The sequence below is a fragment of the Monomorium pharaonis genome, chromosome 11 (genome assembly GCF_013373865.1).
Source record: "Monomorium pharaonis isolate MP-MQ-018 chromosome 11, ASM1337386v2, whole genome shotgun sequence".
Classification (NCBI taxonomy): Eukaryota; Metazoa; Arthropoda; class Insecta; order Hymenoptera; family Formicidae; genus Monomorium; species Monomorium pharaonis.
The window spans coordinates 10,291,293-10,314,477 of NC_050477.1; the positions used below are offsets into that span (position 1 = coordinate 10,291,293).

General features: G+C 30.9%; 5 protein-coding genes and 1 long non-coding RNA gene across 14 annotated transcripts; 2 read left to right on the top strand and 4 right to left on the bottom strand.

Annotated features, from left to right (window-relative positions):
- Nucleotides 1-5,723: 5,723 nt before the first annotated feature.
- On the bottom strand, nucleotides 5,724-9,918 carry LOC105829117 (omega-amidase NIT2). Of its 3 annotated transcripts, XR_003625967.2 has the most exons (7): nucleotides 9,813-9,918; nucleotides 9,044-9,190; nucleotides 8,014-8,198; nucleotides 7,385-7,553; nucleotides 6,909-7,142; nucleotides 6,352-6,530; nucleotides 5,724-6,190 (listed from the first exon to the last, which is right to left on the bottom strand). XR_003625967.2 is itself a non-coding variant. In XM_012667773.2 (6 exons), the coding sequence occupies exons 1-6, from the start codon at nucleotides 9,859-9,861 to the stop codon at nucleotides 6,436-6,438; spliced, it is 879 nt and encodes a 292-aa protein (XP_012523227.1). In that variant the 5' UTR covers nucleotides 9,862-9,918; the 3' UTR covers nucleotides 6,070-6,435. The 3 variants fall into 3 exon arrangements, 2 of the variants coding, with proteins under 2 accessions (XP_012523227.1, XP_012523228.1); XM_012667773.2 differs by having other exon boundaries at nucleotides 6,070-6,530; XM_012667774.3 differs by lacking the exon at nucleotides 9,813-9,918 and adding an exon at nucleotides 9,294-9,444 and having other exon boundaries at nucleotides 6,071-6,530.
- On the top strand, nucleotides 9,159-12,535 carry LOC114254658. The gene is made up of 2 exons (XR_003625968.1): nucleotides 9,159-9,295; nucleotides 12,380-12,535. It is a non-coding gene; the product is annotated as an uncharacterized LOC114254658 (long non-coding RNA).
- Nucleotides 10,410-13,893, bottom strand: LOC105829112 (G-patch domain and KOW motifs-containing protein). 5 transcript variants are annotated; one of them, XM_036293673.1, is made up of 6 exons: nucleotides 13,741-13,877; nucleotides 12,886-13,270; nucleotides 12,541-12,795; nucleotides 12,352-12,455; nucleotides 11,535-11,842; nucleotides 10,410-10,834 (listed from the first exon to the last, which is right to left on the bottom strand). In XM_036293673.1, the coding sequence occupies exons 1-6, from the start codon at nucleotides 13,746-13,748 to the stop codon at nucleotides 10,431-10,433; spliced, it is 1,464 nt and encodes a 487-aa protein (XP_036149566.1). In that variant the 5' UTR covers nucleotides 13,749-13,877; the 3' UTR covers nucleotides 10,410-10,430. The 5 variants fall into 5 exon arrangements, with proteins under 5 accessions (XP_036149566.1, XP_012523220.1, XP_036149567.1 ...); XM_012667766.3 differs by having other exon boundaries at nucleotides 10,411-10,834; nucleotides 13,724-13,893; XM_036293675.1 differs by having other exon boundaries at nucleotides 10,692-10,856; nucleotides 13,724-13,893.
- Nucleotides 13,894-14,313: 420 nt separating this feature from the next.
- LOC105829107 (WD repeat-containing and planar cell polarity effector protein fritz) lies at nucleotides 14,314-21,904 on the top strand. Its single transcript, XM_012667762.3, has 15 exons — nucleotides 14,314-14,455; nucleotides 14,537-14,666; nucleotides 15,244-15,421; nucleotides 15,495-15,688; nucleotides 15,772-15,872; nucleotides 17,160-17,274; nucleotides 17,406-17,615; nucleotides 17,754-17,917; nucleotides 17,990-18,094; nucleotides 18,165-18,373; nucleotides 18,696-18,819; nucleotides 18,896-19,065; nucleotides 19,135-20,906; nucleotides 21,242-21,371; nucleotides 21,490-21,904. The coding sequence occupies exons 1-15, from the start codon at nucleotides 14,373-14,375 to the stop codon at nucleotides 21,573-21,575; spliced, it is 3,771 nt and encodes a 1,256-aa protein (XP_012523216.1). The 5' UTR covers nucleotides 14,314-14,372; the 3' UTR covers nucleotides 21,576-21,904.
- Nucleotides 14,675-17,152, bottom strand: LOC105829114 (protein Flattop). 3 transcript variants are annotated; one of them, XM_036293680.1, is made up of 3 exons: nucleotides 16,266-17,152; nucleotides 15,957-16,140; nucleotides 14,675-15,111 (listed from the first exon to the last, which is right to left on the bottom strand). In XM_036293680.1, the coding sequence occupies exons 1-2, from the start codon at nucleotides 16,458-16,460 to the stop codon at nucleotides 15,967-15,969; spliced, it is 369 nt and encodes a 122-aa protein (XP_036149573.1). In that variant the 5' UTR covers nucleotides 16,461-17,152; the 3' UTR covers nucleotides 14,675-15,111; nucleotides 15,957-15,966. The 3 variants fall into 3 exon arrangements, with proteins under 3 accessions (XP_036149573.1, XP_036149572.1, XP_028047146.1); XM_036293679.1 differs by lacking the exon at nucleotides 14,675-15,111 and adding an exon at nucleotides 15,864-15,898 and having other exon boundaries at nucleotides 16,266-17,117; XM_028191345.2 differs by lacking the exon at nucleotides 14,675-15,111 and having other exon boundaries at nucleotides 15,871-16,140; nucleotides 16,266-17,115.
- A 30-nt stretch (nucleotides 21,905-21,934) lies between the features above and the next one.
- On the bottom strand, nucleotides 21,935-23,126 carry LOC105829113. The gene is made up of 4 exons (XM_012667767.3): nucleotides 22,962-23,126; nucleotides 22,737-22,820; nucleotides 22,331-22,464; nucleotides 21,935-22,225 (listed from the first exon to the last, which is right to left on the bottom strand). The coding sequence occupies exons 1-4, from the start codon at nucleotides 22,983-22,985 to the stop codon at nucleotides 21,937-21,939; spliced, it is 531 nt and encodes a 176-aa protein (XP_012523221.1). The 5' UTR covers nucleotides 22,986-23,126; the 3' UTR covers nucleotides 21,935-21,936.
- Nucleotides 23,127-23,185: the final 59 nt, after the last annotated feature.

The following is a 23,185-nucleotide window of genomic DNA, read 5'->3' on the forward strand; positions in this document are numbered from 1 at the left end:
AACTGTCATTTCGAGTGATAGTTTCAATAATAGTTGCCATTATTGTATCATTATTAAGTAAAGAAAATATATTTTTTTATAACTCTGAATAGGAGAGAAGAATTTATAAAAAATTTGATTAGATGTCGGGCATGTTACATTAAAGAGAACGAGTTTTTATTTATTTTCTCGATTTTTCGTATTCTTTCGCAAGATCCATTTTCTCATATTTTTCCACCTTGTCAAATTCGATGTGATAACACTTATCAGATGGCACGCGTACTCGAAATCGAGAGTTAAAATCTACTCGTATTCGAATCGTCAAGGAATGACGTGGGTAGCTCTTGGCCTAACCCGAACACTCAGATGTCATGTACAAGGTGTACTCGATCTCGTTTCGAGGTAAAATTCAGCAATTTATTTTGTTGTTCAGGGAACATGTGCAATATACAATGCATAAATATATAAAATTATTGTCAGAAAACTGATTCGGTGCTCAATTCTCGGTTTTAAGTCCCTTCGCGGCTTAACCGATACCAATACTCAAGAATGATCGTAATGGATAAGGAATGTTACACAAATTGACGAGGACATACAACTCAAAAAAACAGATGTTTAATTTTAAGATATTAAAATATTTTGTTTTTCACTCTCTAAATCTTAATCAGTGAATATTCACTGATTCGCAGTGGCATACTTATAAATGTGATAATCAGTGAATATTCATTGTCTTTCAGTAATTTTCACTTTAGAATTAGTGTATAGTCACTGAAAGATCAGTGTATTTATTTCACTGATTGTCAGTGAAATATATACACTGATCAGTATGTATATTACTAGAAGTCAGTGTATTTCCACTGATTTGGTCGAGTTTTCACTAATTGTGATTTAGAGAGCATCTTTTAAACAGTTAAAATGTTTTAGTTTTAAATAACGTTCAAATTGAAAGTAAAACATTTTTAAACATTTAAAAATTTAAGACAACAAAAATTTTTAAGTGTTTATTTAGTTCATTTATTTTATTTCTGTCTCCGTTTTTAAATACTTATAAAATGTTTTGGTTTTAAACACTGTTTAGATTTAAAACTAAAATACTTTTAAGTATTAAAAAAATAAAACCTTTTATCATTTTAAAATTAAACACTTTGTTTTTGAATGTAGGCATCTGATCCTCAACTTTTTAATAGAACTTGCGCTCGATGAACGAAGGAGACTGATATGAGAAATGACCGAGATCTCGCACGTACGAGTCTGTGCGCGCGTAGCAAATCAAAATTTTTATTTTTCCATTGTCGCGAAATGTGTGATAGCGAACGTGTCAGGTTGAGGGATTAGCGGGTAGAAACCCAAGTCTCTCGTCGACGAGCGCCGGAAAATTCTGTTGAGTGCACGACATCCTTTTTGTTTGAGAGAGAGAGAGAGAGAGAGAGAGAGAGAGAGAGACTCATTTCAATCTGCAATTCAATCGATTTGATCGTTCGTTTGCTTTGCTCTACGGTAAACGTCGGATTCGCCGGTAAACAGACGTTTCTTTTGAAAGGACACTTCGTTATTTTCATGATTAAAATACATGTGACAAAATCGGGAGTTTATGTCACAAACCAGTGTCCATCAATTTATATCGGTTTCGATTTTATTTCATTTGTATGTACAATACATCGTGCATAGATTTCCTTTCGATAATCACTGATGTTTATTCCGCGTTGTGCAAAATAAAATTTTTCATTACGAGAGACAAACTGTTTTGTAATCATCACTTTGTCACGTTTAATGGCTCTCGTTTATGTTACAAAATTTTATTATGATTTCATGTAAATTGATTTCTCTCGTTACGATATTGCGTTCCCTGATGATAATTTTTTTCAGAATTTTTTCAAACTCTTTCTATGTTTATTTTATAATATTATGACCTTTCAAAAAATTTCTTAGATTTCAATTCGTGTACGAATTTTAACAATTCTCAGAAATGTTGAGAAAGTTTCTAGCGTGCGCATATGTTCGCAGACTGGCAACAGATTTCTTCAAAAGTTGTGTTCAAAGCAATTTGGCATCCGTTATTTCAGCAATATTTTCTATGATTTTCTAGAGAAGCCTACTCACATTGTCTGACAGCAGATTGATGGCAGAAATCGAGGTTTTGCGTGCAACTTGACGGCAGACTGACAGCAAAAGTCGAGCAGAAGTTGCAAATCTTGCTCGAGTACTGCTGTCAGGCTGTACTCTGTTGAGCATCAACAAACTTTATTATATGTGTTCAATTTGTTACCTTTTTGCTATCAAAAATTGGTAGAATGCTCTGCCAAAAATCTGTAAGCTTTGTTATTTGGGTCTTTTCTATAATTATTCATATATACATTCAAAAATATCCTAAGATATAAATAATATTCTATTTCTCAAAATCTGAAAAAATTAAAATATTTTTTAGAAATTTTAGGATGTTAAATTTAAAAAAATCTTAGAATATTAAAAAAAAATATATATATATGAAAAATTCTAAGCAAAGATCTAGACTTTCTCAGTATCTTTGAAAGTACTTCAATTTCTATAAAAATTTTGAGAAAAATTTTCACCAGGGTTATATTAAGGAAATTTATAATGGATACAAACATATTAAACAGAAAAAATATAAGTATTATTTGTGCTTATATTAATTATGATCGATACTCGGCTGTGAAAAATATAAAATGCGAAAAATTTGAGGGAAAACACATTTACCAATATGTTTGCGTGTGTAAGTTCTCATACTATACATTATTTATCTATTAAAATTTTTATTAAACGCTTTTAATATATTTTTCTTCCGAAACGTTTCATATAGAAATGAATAATGTCATTATATCGTCAACTTGACAATGAAAGGTTTGGAAATGTTTTCTATCCCGATAGCTCTTTTATCCTCCTTTACATTACAAAAATATTTCAATTATTCTCATCCCGATTAACACTCTCTACCAACAATTAACTGTTATTCGCGCGACATTTCAAAATGATGATAATTATAATAAGCGTTTGGATTTTCATGCGATATAACAAGCCAGTTATAATTGCTGTCGATTTGCGATACCGCGTCAACATTAATTGTTGATTGATAGATAAGCCGAGGCATAAGTTATTAATACACGAACAGTTTAACATTTCGAGATTATCTTACAATTGTGATTTGATTAATAGTGCAAATGCAAATTTAGAGCCTCTCCTCAGAATTCTCTTATTTTATAACGCTTACCGGAAACAATCTGAAAAAAAAGTTGATTGCTTTTAACGCGATGCGAAACGGTATTCTAATGCCATAACACCAGCGATAAAGCCGAGCAACAAGGGGCCACATGAATTGTTGTAATATAACACAAACGTGCTTTCTTTTTCACTTGGCGAGATGATCACAGGGATTGGACTTCACTTGTAATGCTGTTACTGTTATCGTTACTTTTTTCTTCTATGTAACAATAAATGGTAACGTTAACGTCGTCGCATTTTGACAGTAAACAATTCAGTCGTTACTTTTAACGTTCTCTGTTTTGTACTTTATATCTTTGGCCGTATTCCAATAATTATTGAACGTTATTGGATATGTAATTTGAACTATAGATTTTCAATACTGGCAATATTTTGGAACGTATTCTTAATAACGATATTAATGTTTAAAAGCAACATTTTTTAATAAAAATACGTTTGTAAATTACAATCTAAAAACATTTTTATAAAGATAAGAATATACAAAAAATAAAAATATTAATATATAAAAAGAAATTGGAAGAAACTTATTAAATAAGTTTAATAAAGGAAAGCTTACTATATAAAGACTAATTTGATATAAAGACTAATGAAGTTGTAAGTTTTATTGATTATTATTAAATAATGTAATTTTATAATCTAATGTTTTACTTTTTAGTACTACAAAAAAGTAATAAAACAGTAACGAATCAATACTTTCTGAGTAACGGTAGCTGAGTAACGCGTTACTTTTGTGAAGTAACGTTTTCACAATTTTGGTAAGACGTGAAGATGAAAATAAGGTGCTATTATATAAGTCATTCCTCGCCAAGGGAGGTGATGCTGCATATTATGAATATTTGTGAGTATTCTCTAGTATCGCGACACCACGTATTGCCGGTATACGCTTGCCTGTGATATGTATTTTTTACGGCGTTTGATTACTGTCCTCGTCCTTGGATTGCTAATCGCTTTGCAAATCTCGAAGGCTTCGACTAATGCCCGTAACTGTCTCTAAGAAAGCAGCTCTTCCCTCAATAATGGAGATAAAAAGGAAAAAAAAAGGAATAATTGTGATCGCATAAGATTAACGCGACAGAAATAATTAATAATGATATATTAATTAACTTTATATGTGTATAATATTTATTAATTACGCGAAAATTCTATTTACTACGTGAAGAAATTATTACGGAAGAATTGTTATTCCTTTTAATGAGATATTTATCCTTAAGATTCTATAAACGTGTTATAATATTTAATTATCGTTAATGTTAATAAAAAAAAATGTTCTACGGTCTTGAGGGTGTGCAAAAAGCGACGAAGCGAAAAAACCTACAGCGCGACTGAATTGTTATAAGGGTCCGCTTTGTCACAGGAATGATCATAACCGCGAACAAAGGCGTGAGCTTTGGATCGCGCGTGTATCTGATTTATCTGATTCATGTTTCCTCCTTCACAGATTGCCATCTTTCGTGCCATCACATATGGAAATTCACATTTTCGCTTCGCAATCGTTTGTAACACGTCTCCGCGTTATTAGAAGGCTGCTCACTCATTATTACCACGTGTTTACGTCATATTGAGCCGTTGAAAGCAATCTTTCAATTGCGTCAATTTGAGGCACTGCTAAACATTCTCAATTGATTCTCGCTCTCAATACCGTAGGCGAATCAGTCTCGACCTGGCATTTAAATTTTAAAATTTTCTGCATCGCCTGCGATTATTTTGCGCGAAAATTGAGGCCAAGTTTCGACGAGCGGCCACTATAGCGAGTGCAATAAAAAGAATGTTTGATATTGAATTGTTATTAGCTTAAATACGATACGACTTTTCGTATGCGCATCACAGTATGTGAGTGATACTTGACTCGGACGTGACCCAATTTCCAATATAATCTCTACTTTACTTTCAATTTTGAAAGTTTCAAGAAGTTTGGCTGGATTTTGGATACTTGAGTTTCTAAATTAAAACACACACATACACACTTGTACTCAAAATATTTTCATGAAAAAGAAAGTAAAGGGGATTATTATTGAATTACGCTTAGATGCATACATACCTCCGGGTCAAGTACCGCACAATTTAAATTTTGAATCGAATTTATTTAACAATTTTATCGTCTTATCTCGACGGGACTGTAGTGATATCTTTAGCTGGCGGAAAACGCAGAATGTTGACATTCTCTAAATAGCAATCAGTGTATATTCATTGATTTGCATATTTATAACTGTGATAATCAGTGAGTATTCATTGTTTCTCAGTAATTTTGACTAAAAAAATAGTGTATCATTACTGAAAGTGTATTTATTTCATTGATTGATAATCAGTGAATTATAAATATATTACTGAACGTTAGTATATTTTCACTAATTTCGTCGATTTTTTACTGATTGTAATTTAGAGAGCACTTTTCCTAAACCTCGCCTCGCCATTATACCTTCATTCTCTTCTTCCTCTAGATTTATGCAAATCCCCAGCAGAGAATTATTAATCGACCAATTCCTCCAAGCTTATATTTTAAAAAATTGATCTATCGCGTTTACAAAAAAAAAGGAGAAGATATATATATATATTGTGTGTGTGTGTGTGTATACATATCTTCTCAATGTAAATAGTAGAACGATAGCTTTAATATATTACTGCAATACGTACTTTCGACATAATTATGTCATGTAATGATCAAGGGGCCTTTTATGTATGAGTGATCATTCAGAATCCATATTATGAGATTACAATAAAATTTAATCCAAAATACCAAACAAACTTAAATATAAAATAATTCTCTAGTGTGAAAGAATTTTTTTCCTCGATTCCCTCGAGTAACACAGCAGCAATAGATGAAATTTAACGATAAATGAAAGTAAAAGTTCGCACGTAAAAGAAAATAAAATTTATTCACAGAATTAATTCATTAATTACACAATATTGCATGTCTTTACAGGTTAGATGTAAGATATTTATCTCAGTCTTTACTCTTAATGCGGGTCACACACACTTTCCGTAAAACGTAAGGTTTCGACATGTTGGATTGGGCGACCGTAACAGTAAGTGATTAAATCAATGGTGATTGGTCAAAATCTTACTGTTACGTTCTACGGAAAGTGTGTGTGACCCGCTTTAGTCAGAGTAAAATTTCGAGCCCGTAAAATTGAACACTTTACCCATATAATAGTTTATCAAAATTGTTTAGGATTACGCATAGGAAATTGTTTAATGATTTATCATCAACGTAACGTTTTCCTAATTTTCCTTCTTCCAAATGGTGTCATACAGATCTGTACGACGTTGATTAAACGTGGGGATTTGTACTCTGACTTCATCCGCGACTTTCAAATCTATAACGTATTATTTCAATATATAGAGTGCAATTATTTTCTATACATATTCCTATGTTACATATATTATTATTATATATCTCTTAATTTACACATGTCTGTATTTTATACACAGTTGTATGCTTTGAAACAACGTTTTTATAGTCACACAAATATAATAAATTGTAATAAGATAATTTTTGTACGCACGTGTTGAAGAAGCAAAAGATTTCGATGCGCGCACAATAATTGATCGCAATTTAGAAAATATTTAATAAAAAAAAAATTTATTTAATTGAATAAAAATTACATTAAATAATATTTTTATAAAATATTCTAATTCTAATAACTTCAAAATTACGTCGTTTAATCGTTTTCTAACTTTGCGGCATTACTTACCTATATCGGAGACCACCATATCTTCAGCGGCATCTAGTTCGGTAAGTATTTTTCCCCAAGGATTGGTTAACTGAGTATGTCCCCAGGCGACATATCCAGGCGGTGAACCACGTGCCGGTGATACACAAGCTACGTATAATTGATTGTCATTTGCTCTGGCACGCTGCAGCAGTGACCAATGCAGCGGGCCAGTGGTCATGTTAAATGCCGCTGGGTATATCAACATATGACAACCTGATATACATAACGAAAAGAGACACAGTTTGTAGAGATAACGAAAGATCATCTAAATCTCTTCTACATATATGTAACGTCTGTATGAACAGTAATATATATGTACACATATAAGTTGTTTAAAAATTTCAGATACAAATGCAATTGCATTCAAGGTAAATTTGTACAAATACACATACAATATATGTATGTGTGGGAGGGTGAGGTTTATATAATTGCATACATATTGTATATCAGTTCACCTTTGTTTCTATACAATCGCGCCAGTTCTTCAAATCTGATATCATAACAAATGCCAATGCCGATTTTGCAACCTTTGGCTTCAAAAGTGGTAAGAACATTGCCAGCGGATAGAGAGTCACTTTCACGAAAAGTGATTTTTCCTTTAATATCAATGTCGAACAAATGCATCTATAAAGAAGAAGCTTGCTTTTAAAGTATATTCTGTTTCATATACTATAGTATTTGTTTCATATAAAAAGATTTAAAAATCTTTATATATATGTATACGGTTTTACATTCTCTTTCTCTTCTTCTCAATTTATATTATATAATCTTTACTTCAAATTTATTAAAGGTATACTTAAACATAAAAATATTAATAGTTAAAAATATATTTTAATGTTTAAAAATATGGATTGCTTACAGAGAAATTTAATAGAAAATTTAATGACAGATATACTTTTGAAAACAAAACATTAAATATTTTCTTAGAAAAATATATATGTTAAAAATATATTAAAATATATGTATATATTAATCTATTAAAATATTTTAAAGATTTGCATTCACCCTTACATTCACCCACTTGGATGCAGACACGCACATCGCACAGAATATTTTTTAAAGTTGTATAAATGCATGTACAAACCTTCCTATATTTGGCTATGAGTTTTCCATCTGGTCCCCATATAGTACAGGTGTTGTATAACTTGTCATTGTCTCTCTCCGGTATCGTACCCCCAATTACATAGACATTGTTCTTTTTCGCCGCCTCGGACAACGCTACGCACGTCTCGCCATTCGGAATGCTCTCGGCATATTGAGCAAAGTAAGCTATTTGTTTTATGAAATATCAATGTAACGTGATAAACAAATAAATATTTAGTATATGCATACGTATATAAAATTACATTTGACGCAAAAAATAATAATACCTCCATTGAAATTGATATTATAATAAACATTTTTCAATATTATTATAGAAAATTATAAGAAATATATTTTATTTCCATATACTTTTTACTTTTTTATTCCTTTTCTTTTTTATAATTTTCCGCACTCTTTCACTTTTGATGCACAAAGATTTTTAAGGAGATTCTCTACTTCTTTTACATATTATAAAAACTTAATCAATTTTGAAAATAAGTTTATAATTGTGTATAAATAATTTTAAGATATAAAAAATGTTTTACTTTTAAACGGCATTTAGATTTATTTAAAACATTCGTTTAAAGTTTTTAAAAATGTCAATTTTATTAGTGTTTTAAATCTTAACATCGTTTAAAACTAAAATATTTTTAATTAAAAAAAAACAGAAATAATATCTTAATATTAAACACTTTTTCTAAGCACATCAATAATATTAAAAAAAATATTTCAATATAATGTACAAATAAATAATAAATTATTTCCAGTGCTTAAATTTTATTAATTATTTATTATTTTGAAAATGGCATAAGCTTCTACATTAAAAGATATATCTTAAGCTTATTTAAATGTTTATAAAACGATTAACTGATACGTTTTTTTGCGTATAAACTTTTTTTTATTTTAAACGAAGTAAAACAATTTATTTGAGATACGTCATTTCCGGTATCTCGAGGTCATCGACATTTTTTAAAAACATTAACATTTTGCAAGTGATTAAAGAAAAAAGATTTATGCTTTTGTCTATTTACACGGTCCATATGGTGAGTTGAAACACTCGGGCAGTGTCACGATGTCTGCCCGTTCCTGTTTCGCGCGCTCGATGAAGGAAACTGCTCGTGAGATGTTCGCTGCTTTGTCATCGCCGACAGACAGCTGCACCAATGCCAGACGAAAGGCTAAAAGTACAAATACATAATAAATTTGATGAAATTTCACTTTCTGTTGTCAACATCTTTGTCGCCTGCCGTTACGCATTGATTGTCGATTCCTCATGATTACCGGTAAGCATGGAGTCTGTTCAAGCGATTTAATTCATTTCCCCGTTCGAATTAAAATACACGAATAAAAAATGAAATAGTCGAAGATGTCACAGGATTAGGGATACCAGTGCGTCTAATCTTTGGCTATATAAGGTCAAAGAATCTGATCGCATCAAGATTCTATGATACAAGGTACGGAGCACAGGGGTATACAATAAGCGATTGTTCCTTCAGTCACTTTGAGATAATATTGCATTCTTTGTTTACGTTATAGACTAGGGCTAAATTCCAAAACGTCCTTTCCGAGTAAAATTTTCCTCGGAGAGAACGTTTTGGGATGTAGCCGAGGCTACGTTCCGTTTCACACATGATACACATGGTATATCGTTCATCTTTGTTGTTTGTCTGACGTTAAACGAGGATGAATGATGCATTATGTGCATCATGCGTGAAACTGAACGCAATCCTAGATGCACAGAAGATTCGCGCAATCCCAAATTTCGCGAGTATCATAAAAAAAGAATAATCGCACACGTACTTGTCATTGTTCTTATTCCGTACCGTACGACACTCGCTCGCATCCACATGACAGGTTAAGGTTAAGTTTCCTTCTGTTCATTTTGATGACGTAAAAAAACCGCAATCACAATTTTATGTAATAGAAAAAAAAACGTGACCTTTTCTTGCATTATGTTTAATCAAATTTAGTTTTATTATAATCAATTAGTGAAAATTTATTAGTGCAATAACAAAACTTGTCTTTTGTAAATTATCATGTCAAATGATAAAACGCTTATTTAAACTTTGCATTTAAATTTCTTTATCTCCATTCAATATATTTTAAATTCAAAATATTTGTATTTTATTATTTTTATCTAAAGATCAATATAATATAGAATTTTGTTACTAAATTAAATTTATACAAATCATTTTTAATACTATACAGCCTTAACTTTTTTGTCCAAAAAAATACGTTAAGGTACGATTGGAAATTTACCTGAGAAAGATTAAATCATATGGAAAAATAAATTTTATTAAATAAAGGGATACAAATAAGTCAGTATAGAATATAAAATGTATATATAAATGTGTATATATATATATATATATATATATATATATATATATATATATTCGACATCACGATTTATATATATTATCGTCTACTAGATGATCGAGATCTATGCTTTTTGTATTTTCTTCTATCAAAAGACTCAATTGATGTTTTATCTTTCCGTCGTTCACATTCCTTATTTCTTCCTTTGTGTTTCTTAGACTTCTTCATTCTTTTACTCCTGTCGCTACTACTGGAGCGCTTTCGGCTTCTATGTCTTCTTTTATTGTCACTGTCACTGTCACTTGCATTGTCAAATGAATCCCTTTGTTGGGATTTTGATTTTTTACTTGATTTCTTCGATTTGTGTGTGTAGTCATTCTCTTTGTGTCTTCTTTTTCTTTCAGGTACATCCAAATCACTATTATCACTACTAGAATTTTCTAACGATACAGATCTCCGTTTATAATCTTCCTTCTTCTTATGTTCTTCATATTTAGCAGCATCTGAAATCAAATTCATCGAATACTAAAAGCTAAAATTTCAATAATTTTGTTCAATATAATAAATTATGTAGGGACTTTTAAAGTGTCAAATATATAATCAAATATGTTATATTTTCTTATAGAAAGATTCCTATTCTTTTATACAATTTTCTATTTCTTTAATTTCTACATAGTTACATAGAACAACTAAAACTTTTATACTTTTACAACTTTAAGTTGTGGTCAATTATTAATTTAAATTTAACTTACTAACCTTGTTTACAAATAAGAAATCATTAAATTTTCTAATTAAGGAAATATACACATTTTACATATGTTAATTTAAAAGTCCCTTAAGTATCCCCTTAGTAATCACACCTTCGAAAAATTTAATAATAATCACATGGGGTCATATTGACCTCAACGACTTTGAACACTTATTGCATCAAAAGTATATCTTATCAACTAAAAATTTCTAGACATGATTTGTTGATTAAAGACCATGTTCTCATAATTTAAATAATCAATTTTCATGTTTAAGGCATTGAGAAATTCTTGGAAAAAAATTTTTTTAAATTTTTTTACTCAAAAATTCACAACTCGTTATTTCATCTAAAAACATGCTTTTGAAAATTTAGTACTCGTGTGCAAATTTGTTGGGATTAGATATACCCTGGGGTGATCACTAAGGATTAAGAGATAATTTGCTTTATTTACTAACTTAAAACTTTAGAATTTTTGGAATATTCTGCCTTTGTCACTACTTCAACTATGCTCTCGTTCACAAAAATGTTATTTCCACTCAGTGCCATTTTCACGATTAATCTTCCCGCGTCGTTAAAGCCTTCAATTTGGCCATAAGCATTGGCTTGCTTGCCAGCGATAATTTTTATAAAACTTCCTATCTGCATTACTAATTCTTCCTCCTCCTTTTTTTGAGTCTTTCCACTCAGTTTTTGCACTGCTACTTTGTCTGCACCAAGTCCCATTCCCGAGGGTCGTAATTCAGGAACAACGGGCTTTGCAAGCCTGTAAGTGCAATATATAAAACTATGAAAAACGGCTGAAATCTATGTCTGAAAATAATATACTGATATACAAGTATTCTTCTACTTACGATTACCTGGAATTACGAACGGTGTGCTATTAATTAAAAATGGATAGTAGATTGTAACAAAGCTTATATTAAGAGAATAATAAATATTATATTGAGTTATATTTGTAAAAAACTATTTTTTATTTAATTACTTGTTAAAGTAAATCTGCATAAAGTTAAATCTTAATTTTATAGCGCAAATATTATTAAGAGTTATAATTAAAAAATTTTTTTCTTAAATAAATCTATAATCATTTTTAGTAATAAAATAATTACATAATACATAAATAATTTTGTTTATATGAAATATAAATTCTATTCGATTCTTACGATCAATTCGACTGAAGTCTTGGAATATAATTCTCATAATGTACAAATAAGTATCGTAAGTAGAGGGATACCTATATAATATTTAAATGTTTCGTCTAATACAAATTCTTACTTTGGATTTTTACCGATTCCTTCGCCAGGTTTCCAACCCATACCTCGTAACATGGCTGAACCAAAGATATTTACTGGCACTTTCTCGTAATCTTCTAATGTGCTCTACAGAGAAAAAAATGACATATATTTTTATGATTCAAATGCATAACATAATGTTATTAATAAATAATCATAAAGAAGTACTCACTTCCTCATTCTTTAAATCTTCTCCCTTAACCAAGGATACAGTTATATTGTATGATTCATCCTTTTTTTCTGATGAGTTGAGGTCTTCTATGATTTCTTTAGCTGCCTGTTCATCCAAAGTAAGAGTTTTATTTTCAGTGAGTGACTCCATATTTATTTGTACATTAGAGGGAGAACTAGGTTTCCATTCCATATCTCGTAACATGGCTGAACTAAAAGTATTTGGTGGCACTTTCTCGTAATTTTCTAATGTGCTCTACAGAGAAAAAGAAACATATATTTTTATGATTCAAATGCATAACATAATGTTATTAATAAATAATCACTTCTTCTAATTAGTACTCACTTCTTTCACATCCTTTAAATCTTGTTCCTTAACTAAGGGTATAATTATATTGCATGATTTATCCTTCTTTTTTTCTGAAAAGTTCAGATCATCTACAATTTGTTTCACTACAATTTTTTCAGCTGTCTGTTCATCCAAAGTAAGAGTTTTATTTTCAACTGGTGACTCTGTTCTTATTTGTATATTAGAGAGAGAACCAATCTGATAAATCGGTGTTAAAACACTATTAGATACTATATATGATTCTTCCTTAGGCTTAGTATTTTGTATACTGTCATTACTTATTTCTGACTTTGAAGCATCTATTCTATTAATAATTCTATCATACCAAGTATTAGATCGCAACAGTGGAATAACAAGAGGTTCCTCTGTCTTCTCTTCTTTACTAAACAAACAATATTCTTGTTAAATTACATCAATAGAATGATAAATTCTATTATAGAGTGTGAAATTAAACAACTTATTTAAGAAAGGATCACAACATCGTATCAAAAGATTAATTAAGCATTCATCAATGTTTCAAACACAAAGAAAGATAAAGAATGACGATGTATAAATTATAACCGAAAATATTTAAAAGTATTGAAGTGCTTATAAAAATAGTATACATATATTCTTTGAAAATATCAAATTCTATATTTATATATAGTTTGCAGTAAATTCAATCAATTAGAGCTACATAATTGTTTTGATCTAATTACAAAGATAAATACGACGAAATAAAAAATTGGAATGAGAATACATAGAAGCAAATATTACAGTTTATATTTGAGAACTCGTAAAATAAGGTTAGCTTGAGATTGAGGTTATACAAGATTATACAATTTTTTTTACTCACTTAACCACCTTAATCACCTTTTCATCTAGACATTCGATATAATCCACTTTTTTCTCTTCCTTCGGTTTATCCAAAATTGGCTTTTTTATAGACTTTGAAAAACCGAAGGAAATTTTTTTATTTTCTTCTGCCATCTTCTCACGGTTCAAGCAAAAAGTAGACGTAAACTCCAAGTACTCCAATACGCTCTAACGGCAATGGCGTTGATTGTTGAATGGCGTGCCGACGAAGTTGACACGACGCCACCCATGGCCATGGTCTGCCATGACCCATCGGTCCATCGGTGGAGGCGCCTACCCATGATAAAATTCTACACAATTTCGAATCGATCCTGGAGACCTCGTACGCACGATGAGAGAATCTAAGTTCCGGAAACCGCGACGTGAATTTGCGATTTTGTCCACGATGCACGAATAGCCGTACGAAAACGTGCGTTCGGTGTGTTCTCCGATTTAATTCCTAAACCGGAAGAGGAAGACATTAACGACGTCGATTGTAGAAGTGGAAGTAGACGGCATCTTCTCCTCGGGGTCGTGCGAATCTAACCTCTCGTAATTGTGTGTTGTGTATATGTAATTATATATTGTTTACATACAAAGTTTAAATGTCTCGCGTGTGTGCTCCATGATATTCTGCACGACGCTTTGCAATGTTCGCATTAACGGGAGAGGTCAACTTTTGGACTTTCGACGACAATATAAACATAGAAGTCACGGATTTTGGCGCGTTTAAGTAAGAAACTATTATCGTATTGGGTATTTTCACATTCCGTATTATATTAATGCAACAAATGGATCGTTCATGATCTTTCAGATATCATGATAAACGTATCGATGGCACATACGAGGAGGGTAAAAGATCCTATTGCCAAGAGCGTGGTATGACATACGTTCCAGAAAATAAAAAGGGAAATAAATTAAAACATTCTATTAAATATTTGGAGGTACGATAAATTCTTACCGTCCATCTTCACTGATAGATTTGACTTTGATCTCTGTTTAATTTGCTCTTTATTTTTTTATAATTTTTATATCCACCAGTGTAAATTAACACTTTACATATTTTGTTTTGTGCATTTTTTTTAAACCTAAAAATTGTCTAAGTAATTACAACATTCTTATATTATGTGTAATTCTTTTTTTATGAAAAATTATACAAATACTTTTTAGAAATATCAAAGTATATATCAGAGACACTAAAATTTTTTTTATACTTCTAAAGATAATGAAAATTAACTTGGAAGTGATCCAATATGTATAGAAAAATATATACATTATTTTTTCATATCTCTATAAGTGCATAAGGTCCTCCTGAGATCAGTAAGTTATATCTTTGTAGGGTTCCTTGTTAGTTTAACTTACTTTTATATCTTTCTAATTTTTAGAAAACTGGAAAGGTAAAGAGTAAGTTAAATTGAGAAATCAGATTTAATCTACATTGGTAGAAATGGATATGCATCTTTCTCTTCTGATTGGATTTTGTAAAGAAATTTATTGTCAAATTATTATTGTTATATTTAGGAACAGCTCAGAGACAATTCTGTAATTTATTGTCAGTGGTATGATGATTCTATTGTGCAAGTAATGCTCAGCAACGGCTTACTGGTTCAAATACAAGTTTGTCTCATTAGTGGTGATGTGCAAGAAATTCATTTTGACAAATATCTTGTGGGAAAGTTATCTGAACATATATCTGATGGTAACGCTATTATTTTATTTACCAGAAACTATTTATTATACTCAAAAGATAACATCTTACTTTATATTTACAGTGATTATTACCAAAAGTCATTTGGTTTGTACATACAATGAGAATTTGGTAACACTGGTGTATTTTACAAAATCTAAAACTCACATTTTTGATAAGATCAGCAAGTTGGAACCCAAGTTAATCACAACGGATTTATTTATACCTAATGGACGCAGACTGGATAAAAAAATTCAAGTGAACAAATCTGCTAATTTGGTAAATTTTAGTGCTTCTAGATTTTTAAAGCTACAAGTAGAAAACTTTGTAATCAATTTGTGAGAAATAATATGCCTTTACAGATATTGATTTGGCGAAAATCTACAATGAATGAAGTTTATCCTTGGAGTCCCACTGTGAAACAATACCATCGAGCTAACATGCATCTTTTCCAGCTTACAGGGTATGAGAACAATAGGCTCTTTTTATCTATTTTCAGCACATGGAATTTTAGATGTATATATATATTCTTATCTATTTTCTTTACCGTTATCTTTTTATGATTTGATGTTTTCTTCCTTTTTTCCATCCTTGTTGGCATATTTTATCATTTCACATAATTTCTGATGTTTCTTCTTGTGCAATTCCCATAAATCTTTCTTATATTGAGGCGGTGTTGATAGTTCTTTGGCAATGGTTCTGGTAATTTTCTTTGGTAAATCCCATGTGCCCTTTTTTAAACAATATAACATTTTTTAATTGTCTATTGTATATAAAAACTTAAAAGAAATTTATGATTTTAAATAATTTGTATTCTTGAAATTTTAATGTATATGTAATGTTAATTTATACAAACTTTAAATGTTCCCCACGACGAATGTCCGATCTTTTTGGCGCTATCTAATACGTGCCCATTATCATCTGCAATAAATTTCGTAGTGACACAATGCCTGTCCGGCCAATTAGGATACCATTTAGGAACTTCCCAATTTCGCAATCTTTTTGGGGCAAATGTATCTTCTATCCAACAACCATGCCAATGTTGAGACATTTTTATATAATTTTCGTTTTATAGCTTTAATGAGCATGAAATTTAATTGTATTTTTGCTTGTTATTATAATTTCTTTTCTCAAGCATGGCTAGTTATGTGTTACTATGCTCTCTCGTTGCATGGTTGCTATGTAAATCAATAGGACTTAAGAATAAACCTAGGCTATGTTCTGAAATTCACTACCAGTATTTAAAAAATTTATAATTTATGTTACTATAAAATTTTTAATACTGGCAGTGAATTTCGGAAATCCTAATTACAAATGCTATTATAGTATACACATGATTGGGTAATATTTTTTTAAATTAAATTAAATAGGAGTTAACTTATAAAATTAATTTAGTTACGTTAAAAAATGCATAAAAAACTAACTTAGTTGAAATATGTTTTGCAAATTTGCTATTTCATAGGGAGTCGAGTAAATTCATATTTTCTTTAATTATTGAATTAAATTAAAGCTAACTTATTGTTTCTCTTTTTCTAATTTTTGGAACTAAAATGAGACAACAAGTAAGTTAAATCAAGATTAAAGTTAATCTATGTTGGTAGAAATGAGCTTAAGTTGAATTAAAAATTAACTTTTTAATTTTGTTATTTTAATTGTTAACTAGTTACTACCTAAACTTAAGTGTACATACACGCCTTGTCCAAACATGTGTTACATAAAAATGAATGGATCTAATGATTCATATTTTCAGAACAAAGTTAGAATTGTTATGTTATATACGTACTGAATTTGATCCCTTGTGTATTACGTTTGATGCATGCGATGACAATGTTATTCATTCTGTAGAGCAAAAGGTTTCGAGAAAGGTAATTATCGTTTATAATTCCTAATATTTTTCCTAATTTGTGTTTCCTAATTTAATATAAACTCGATATTAAAATTAAATATGTATTAAAAAAAGATGTATATTTGTAAATTTGAATATTTTAATATACAGGGAGAAGTTACCGTAGAATGGCATACATACGAAGTTTCTCGGCAGAACAAATTAAAGAGAATCGCTGTGATTTCCGTACCATTGCCGACACACACAAGTTGCGTGAAATTTTCACCCAATCAGGAATTATTACTTTTATGTTGCATTGATGGCACTATTATGATGTATGATCAAACCAAGTCGACAAGCATCAGTGTAAAAGCTGCTTTTGTAGGTTTTATAAATATATATACACATAAATTTTTTTTATATAATATATTATACATTTTCTTATAATATAATAATATTATCAAAAATGTGTTTTGGAAAGCATGCCTATGATTTTTCTTATTTCTTTTCTTATTTAAGATACCTACTTTAGCTGCTTGGCATAGCGACGGTATGATATTCGTGGTAGGTAACGACAGAGGTCAATTTCAACATTTTGATATCACTTTAATGTGCATCAAAAGCCAGACATTAACCGACGACGCAACGCCAGCGAATATTCTCGATTTATCATCATATTTTCGGTACAAACGCAAAAATAATTACTAGGATACAGCCATGAAATTATTGATTAACAAAATAATTCTATAACGTAGGAATCAGCATGCTTTGCTACATATGGAATGGAATAAGAAAAGCGACCTGAATCAAATTCGTTATTACAACAATGGCAATTCTTTGTTCCTGCTACTTTTCGAACGGTAAGGACCTCGTTTCATGCAACCTGTCCGAAATGCATTTATATGACTTTGAACTTGCGTTTTATAATAGAGGACCAATTGGTGTTATTAAAATAATCGAAGGCGATACTTTCTCCGGGGATGAATTAGTCAGAAAGTATTTGTCAGAGTCTCGAGCAGAACAAGCGACTTCTTTGTTGCTGTCAATGAACTGGGATACGCATTCACGCGTGTGCATGCATTCGCTAAATCAAATATTAAATTATTTATTTAAGTTACCATTAACAACGGAACGCGAAGGTAAATTAAAGTGTCGTCATTTTTGTAATCAAATGATTAATTCTTTCTGTCTGTAATCTGAGTCTTTCTTGTCCAGTCTAAATTTTTTATTGTTCTAGGCTTTTAAAAAATCTAGAAAAATTCAATATTACTTTCAAACACCTGTACATTATCGAGAATTTTTAACTCAAATATTAAAATTATATTTAATTTTAGAAAAATTAAAAATCGAGTAGTAAAATTTGAAAATAAAATTGCACTTGTGTTAAAGAAAACCTAGATTGCAGAGAGTTAATTAAGAAAGATTATTTTAAAAAAATATCTAATTAATCTGATCTAACAGCTCTGATACAGAATGCATTAGGCAGTTTTCATGTACCTATTAAACCAATAAGCCAAGCTGTTGAAGAAGAATATGGGGATGAAGTGAGAGATTTGACGAGACGATTCTTCCATCACTTATTAAGGTAATTATAAGGTTTTGTCCGATACGAATCTAAAACTTAATTATTCTAACAATTGCAATCTTTTTTTGTATAAAAGGTATAAAATGTTTGAGAAGGCTTTTCGGCTAGCTATTGATTTAAATGATCACGATCTCTTCATGGACATACATTTTTATGCTATGGTTTTGAATGATATGGAACTGGCGACTGCGGCTAAAGAGAAGGCTGAGAATATTCTGAGCAGATCAAACAGCTGCAGTGGCTCGCGTAAGAATTGACAAATCTTAAAAAGAACTTATAAAGTTTTAGACGTATTTTGTATCTAAAAATTTTTAGATTCTACATGTTCGAGAACATCGTGTTCTATATGTTCCGATTCAAGCAATGAAAAGGAAGAGGAGGAAGAAGAGGAAGAAAACGAGGAGGTCGAGGAAGAAGAGGAAGGGGAGGACGATGACGACGACGAAGGGGAAGAGGAAGAGGAGATAGAGGCGACGTATACTGAAGAGAGCGAAGATTCTCAGAAGGAAGAACGGCCTAATCTGAAACGATCGAAGAGGCATCATTACAGAAAGACTTCTGGCTCAAGTCAAATTCCACCCTTGCCAGTTGTCCATCCTCACCACACTGCGAAGAGCACACTTTGCGCGTCCTACAATAATATTCCGTCCACTACTAAGACTGATTACATCTTAGTACCTTCATCCTTTGACACTTCCGATAACATTTTAACAACTTCGTTTAATCACTCTTCGCACATTTCGAGCCCGTTTTTAACGTCGACCTCTTTTAATAAATCATTGTACAGCACACATTCAAATTTTATACCGACTAGTGCGGTAAATGTCATGGACAATTCTCAAGTGTTCAATAATGCATCGGACGATTTGATGACTACGTCATTCGGTAGCTTATCTCTTACTGAATCGGAGATTGCGGATGATCGAGCTAGCAATAATTTCGACGAAAGATATAATAAGACGTTACTTAACGAAATACCATATTCTTTCAACGGTTCCGCCGCTAACGTAGTAACAACTTGCGCACAGGACGACAGTTTTATCTCTACTTCTTTTAATAAGCCTATCTATGAATCGGAGAACATTCAATCGAATTATTTGACGAGCTGCTTAAACAACGTCGACAATAATATTATGTCGACGTCGTTCAGTACTCGAATCGCTAGCACTCCTATCTCGCACAGTAATTCTGTCAATGTGCCAGCGAACAATAATTTCGAAACAGCTTCTACATTACGAGGCACGAAATCCTCAAAGATATCTGATAAATTATTAACTAAAACTTTCACTGATACTAATACTCATACAATGAATCAATCACCTCTTCCGGACAGTATTTGTAACAATCTAATGTCTACTTCGTTTAATTATCCCGAAGAATACGCGACTCTTGAAAGCAGCGATATTACATTTCCCAATGCGTTTAACAACGCCAACAACGATCAGACTAAGTCACAACAGCATCCTGTAATAGAAGAAAAAGAATTGAGCGTTACTGTTCCACCACCACTACCACCTTCTCTGATCAGTTCTCTCTCTAATTATCTTCATGGTTTACCCAGAAAAAATTATCACTTATCTAGCAGCACTCCGGGTTTATCGAATATTAAGGAATCAGAGAAATTTGTATCGAACAAAATGCAAATGCAGTCACGCATTTTGCAAAAGCAAAACTCCACAATATCTAATATTCCCGACAACCAGAAAACATCACCGTCTTTCAAGACATATAGATATAATTATGATTTAGATTACATACCGTTTCACGGTACTCGCGACGATACAGACTTACAACTTTCACAAACGATCAGCAGAAAGTTTCCCTCGCGAAATTTTCATCCCAGTTACGGCATACAACATGGATTATTCGAAAATAGATATTTGTCGAGATCTTCTCAAAACAATACGAATAGAGAAACTAAAATATTTTCTAATGTACCACCTCTGCCTGTAATTAATACCTCTATCGCTAATTCGAAGATTTGCTCCACATATCCGTCATTCGCCGATACGACGAGTTCTCTCTCTAATGAAAAGCCAAAAGTGAAGTTTTCGGATACTGTTACTCATATACTAGTACCTGGCACAGTAAGTTTAACAAATATGTATAAATTTTACGTGTGTGTGTAATCTTAGTCAAAAGTATTAAGCACCTATGTTTTTTCATTATCTGGAATTTTTTATCTATATTATTTTCTAATGTTAACAGCATTGTATATAAATTCAAAGGATTTTTGAAACATGATTATTATCTATTAACAGGAAATAATATAGATAAAATTACAAATAAATACAATAATATATATACAATATATAGATGCCTAATACTTTTGTGTATATGTATGTGTGTGGAACCAATAATGTATATAAAATAAAATATATATTTAGGTGTAACTAACTCTTCTATACGTACACTTTTACAGGCTCAAGTATATAGACAGAAACGATCCACTACACAAACACACATAACGGATCCCAAACGTGAACTAGCTGAAAGTCTTCCACTCTGCTTGGGTAATGAAGATTATCTTAAAGATTTTCAACCCTTATGTAGTAAGCATTTTACTTATTAGTACATCTAATTTTACTTATTAATACATCTTTTGTTAAGGAACTTTATAATACAAGTATGTGTAACATAATTATCTGATATCAATTTTTGATATTACAGAAGACAATGCAGAAGAAAAAATAAAAGAATCTTCGAAGACTGATGACAGTACAAAGATTAAAGTTGTGCATTTTGGTTTATTGTAAGCCAGTATTAAAAGAAGTAATGTGAATTATAAACGTATCACACACGCACGTGCGCGTGCACGTGAAATAAAAGAATAGTGCAAGAAGAATAAGAAACACAAAACAAAAATCCGATATTATTTATAAAGAACAATTTAATCTAATTTTAATCTAGTTACAAATTAAGATAGATAAAAACAGCGTGAAATATTTTACTGAGATACTTTTATAAAATTTTGTATATATTGTATAATTATTTTTAAAAAGTTAACAAAAGAACCTTTTCATCGAGCAATTGTGTATCTTTGCATCAATGCATCAATGTACAATATATACAAGGATTGTTTGTACTGGAAATCCTACATTAATTAATAACAATTATTTAGCTTTTAGGTTTATTCATTGTATCTAACATAGACTTCAAGTCCATCAAGTCTTTGTCCGGTATAAATCGCTTTGATTCTAGAACTGGATCAAAAGTGTCTACATTTAGAGTAACGCCCTGTGGTAAAGCTGCTTCCAATGCCCTGATTAATATCGAACACTTTAAAGTAGATACTTCCGACATCTGCGTATTTCTTTCGTAAATTTTGAGATTGTACTCTGATACAATTTTTGTCGTGCCAGTTTTATATCTTTGAATCTTAAATTCTTGAGGTGGTAATGGCCAACTGGAAGAATGCAGGATTTAATTAGAAAATTGTTGTTAGATAATTTGAATACAAAATTATATTAAAAATTAAGAATAATGTTGAAGAAATTTATTAGAAATTTACCTATTCTCTACATCAATTTGTATAATGTTTGCCAACTTGTGTATGAAAGACTGATAAGATTCTAGTATAGGATAATTGTAACCTTTGATTTGTATATTTATCACAGGTAAAAGTGGGATTTTCGACTTTCCCGTCTGTAAAAATCAAAAATTTGATGAAATGCTATATATGCTCCAATTATTAACTCAAGTAATAGTTAAGTTTAAAATACATTTAATAAATGTTTAAAAAAATCAATTTTAAATGTTTAAAATTTGATACAATTTTTAAAATTATTTAATAAACGTTAAAAAACGTTTTAATTATAATTTGAAATAATTATTAGAACTTGTAGTGTACAATATTGGATTCGAATTTAAGTAATTTTTCAATAATTTTCAATTTAAGTGTAAGGCTTAGATCTAACCTGTAAGTAATCAGGCTCATACAGGCTTCCAGTGTAGAATTTTGCCGACGAGATTTTCGTGGCGAGCGAACGTTGCATCCTGATCTAGAATGAAAAGCAACTGTCAATCATGTGTATGTAATAAAACAAATGATATAAAATTGCAATAAACGAATATAAAACGTTTTCAGGTTATATTGTGTATATAAAGATTATATGTAATTCAATCGCGAAAGTACGATACACCTGTTTAAACAGATTTAGAGCCATGTTGTAAAATAATAAATTGGGCTGATGATTTTCAGGAAATTTAATTCATAAATCCAATTGAATTCAATGGTCGAGTTATCGCCGACAACTCCAGACCAGAGCCTCCACGGTCTTCACGTCAGTACTCTGCAGTGCAGAGTCTGCAGTACTCCATTGTACTAGTGTACTCCACTCGCGATCAGCTGATTGCTTGTGCCTAC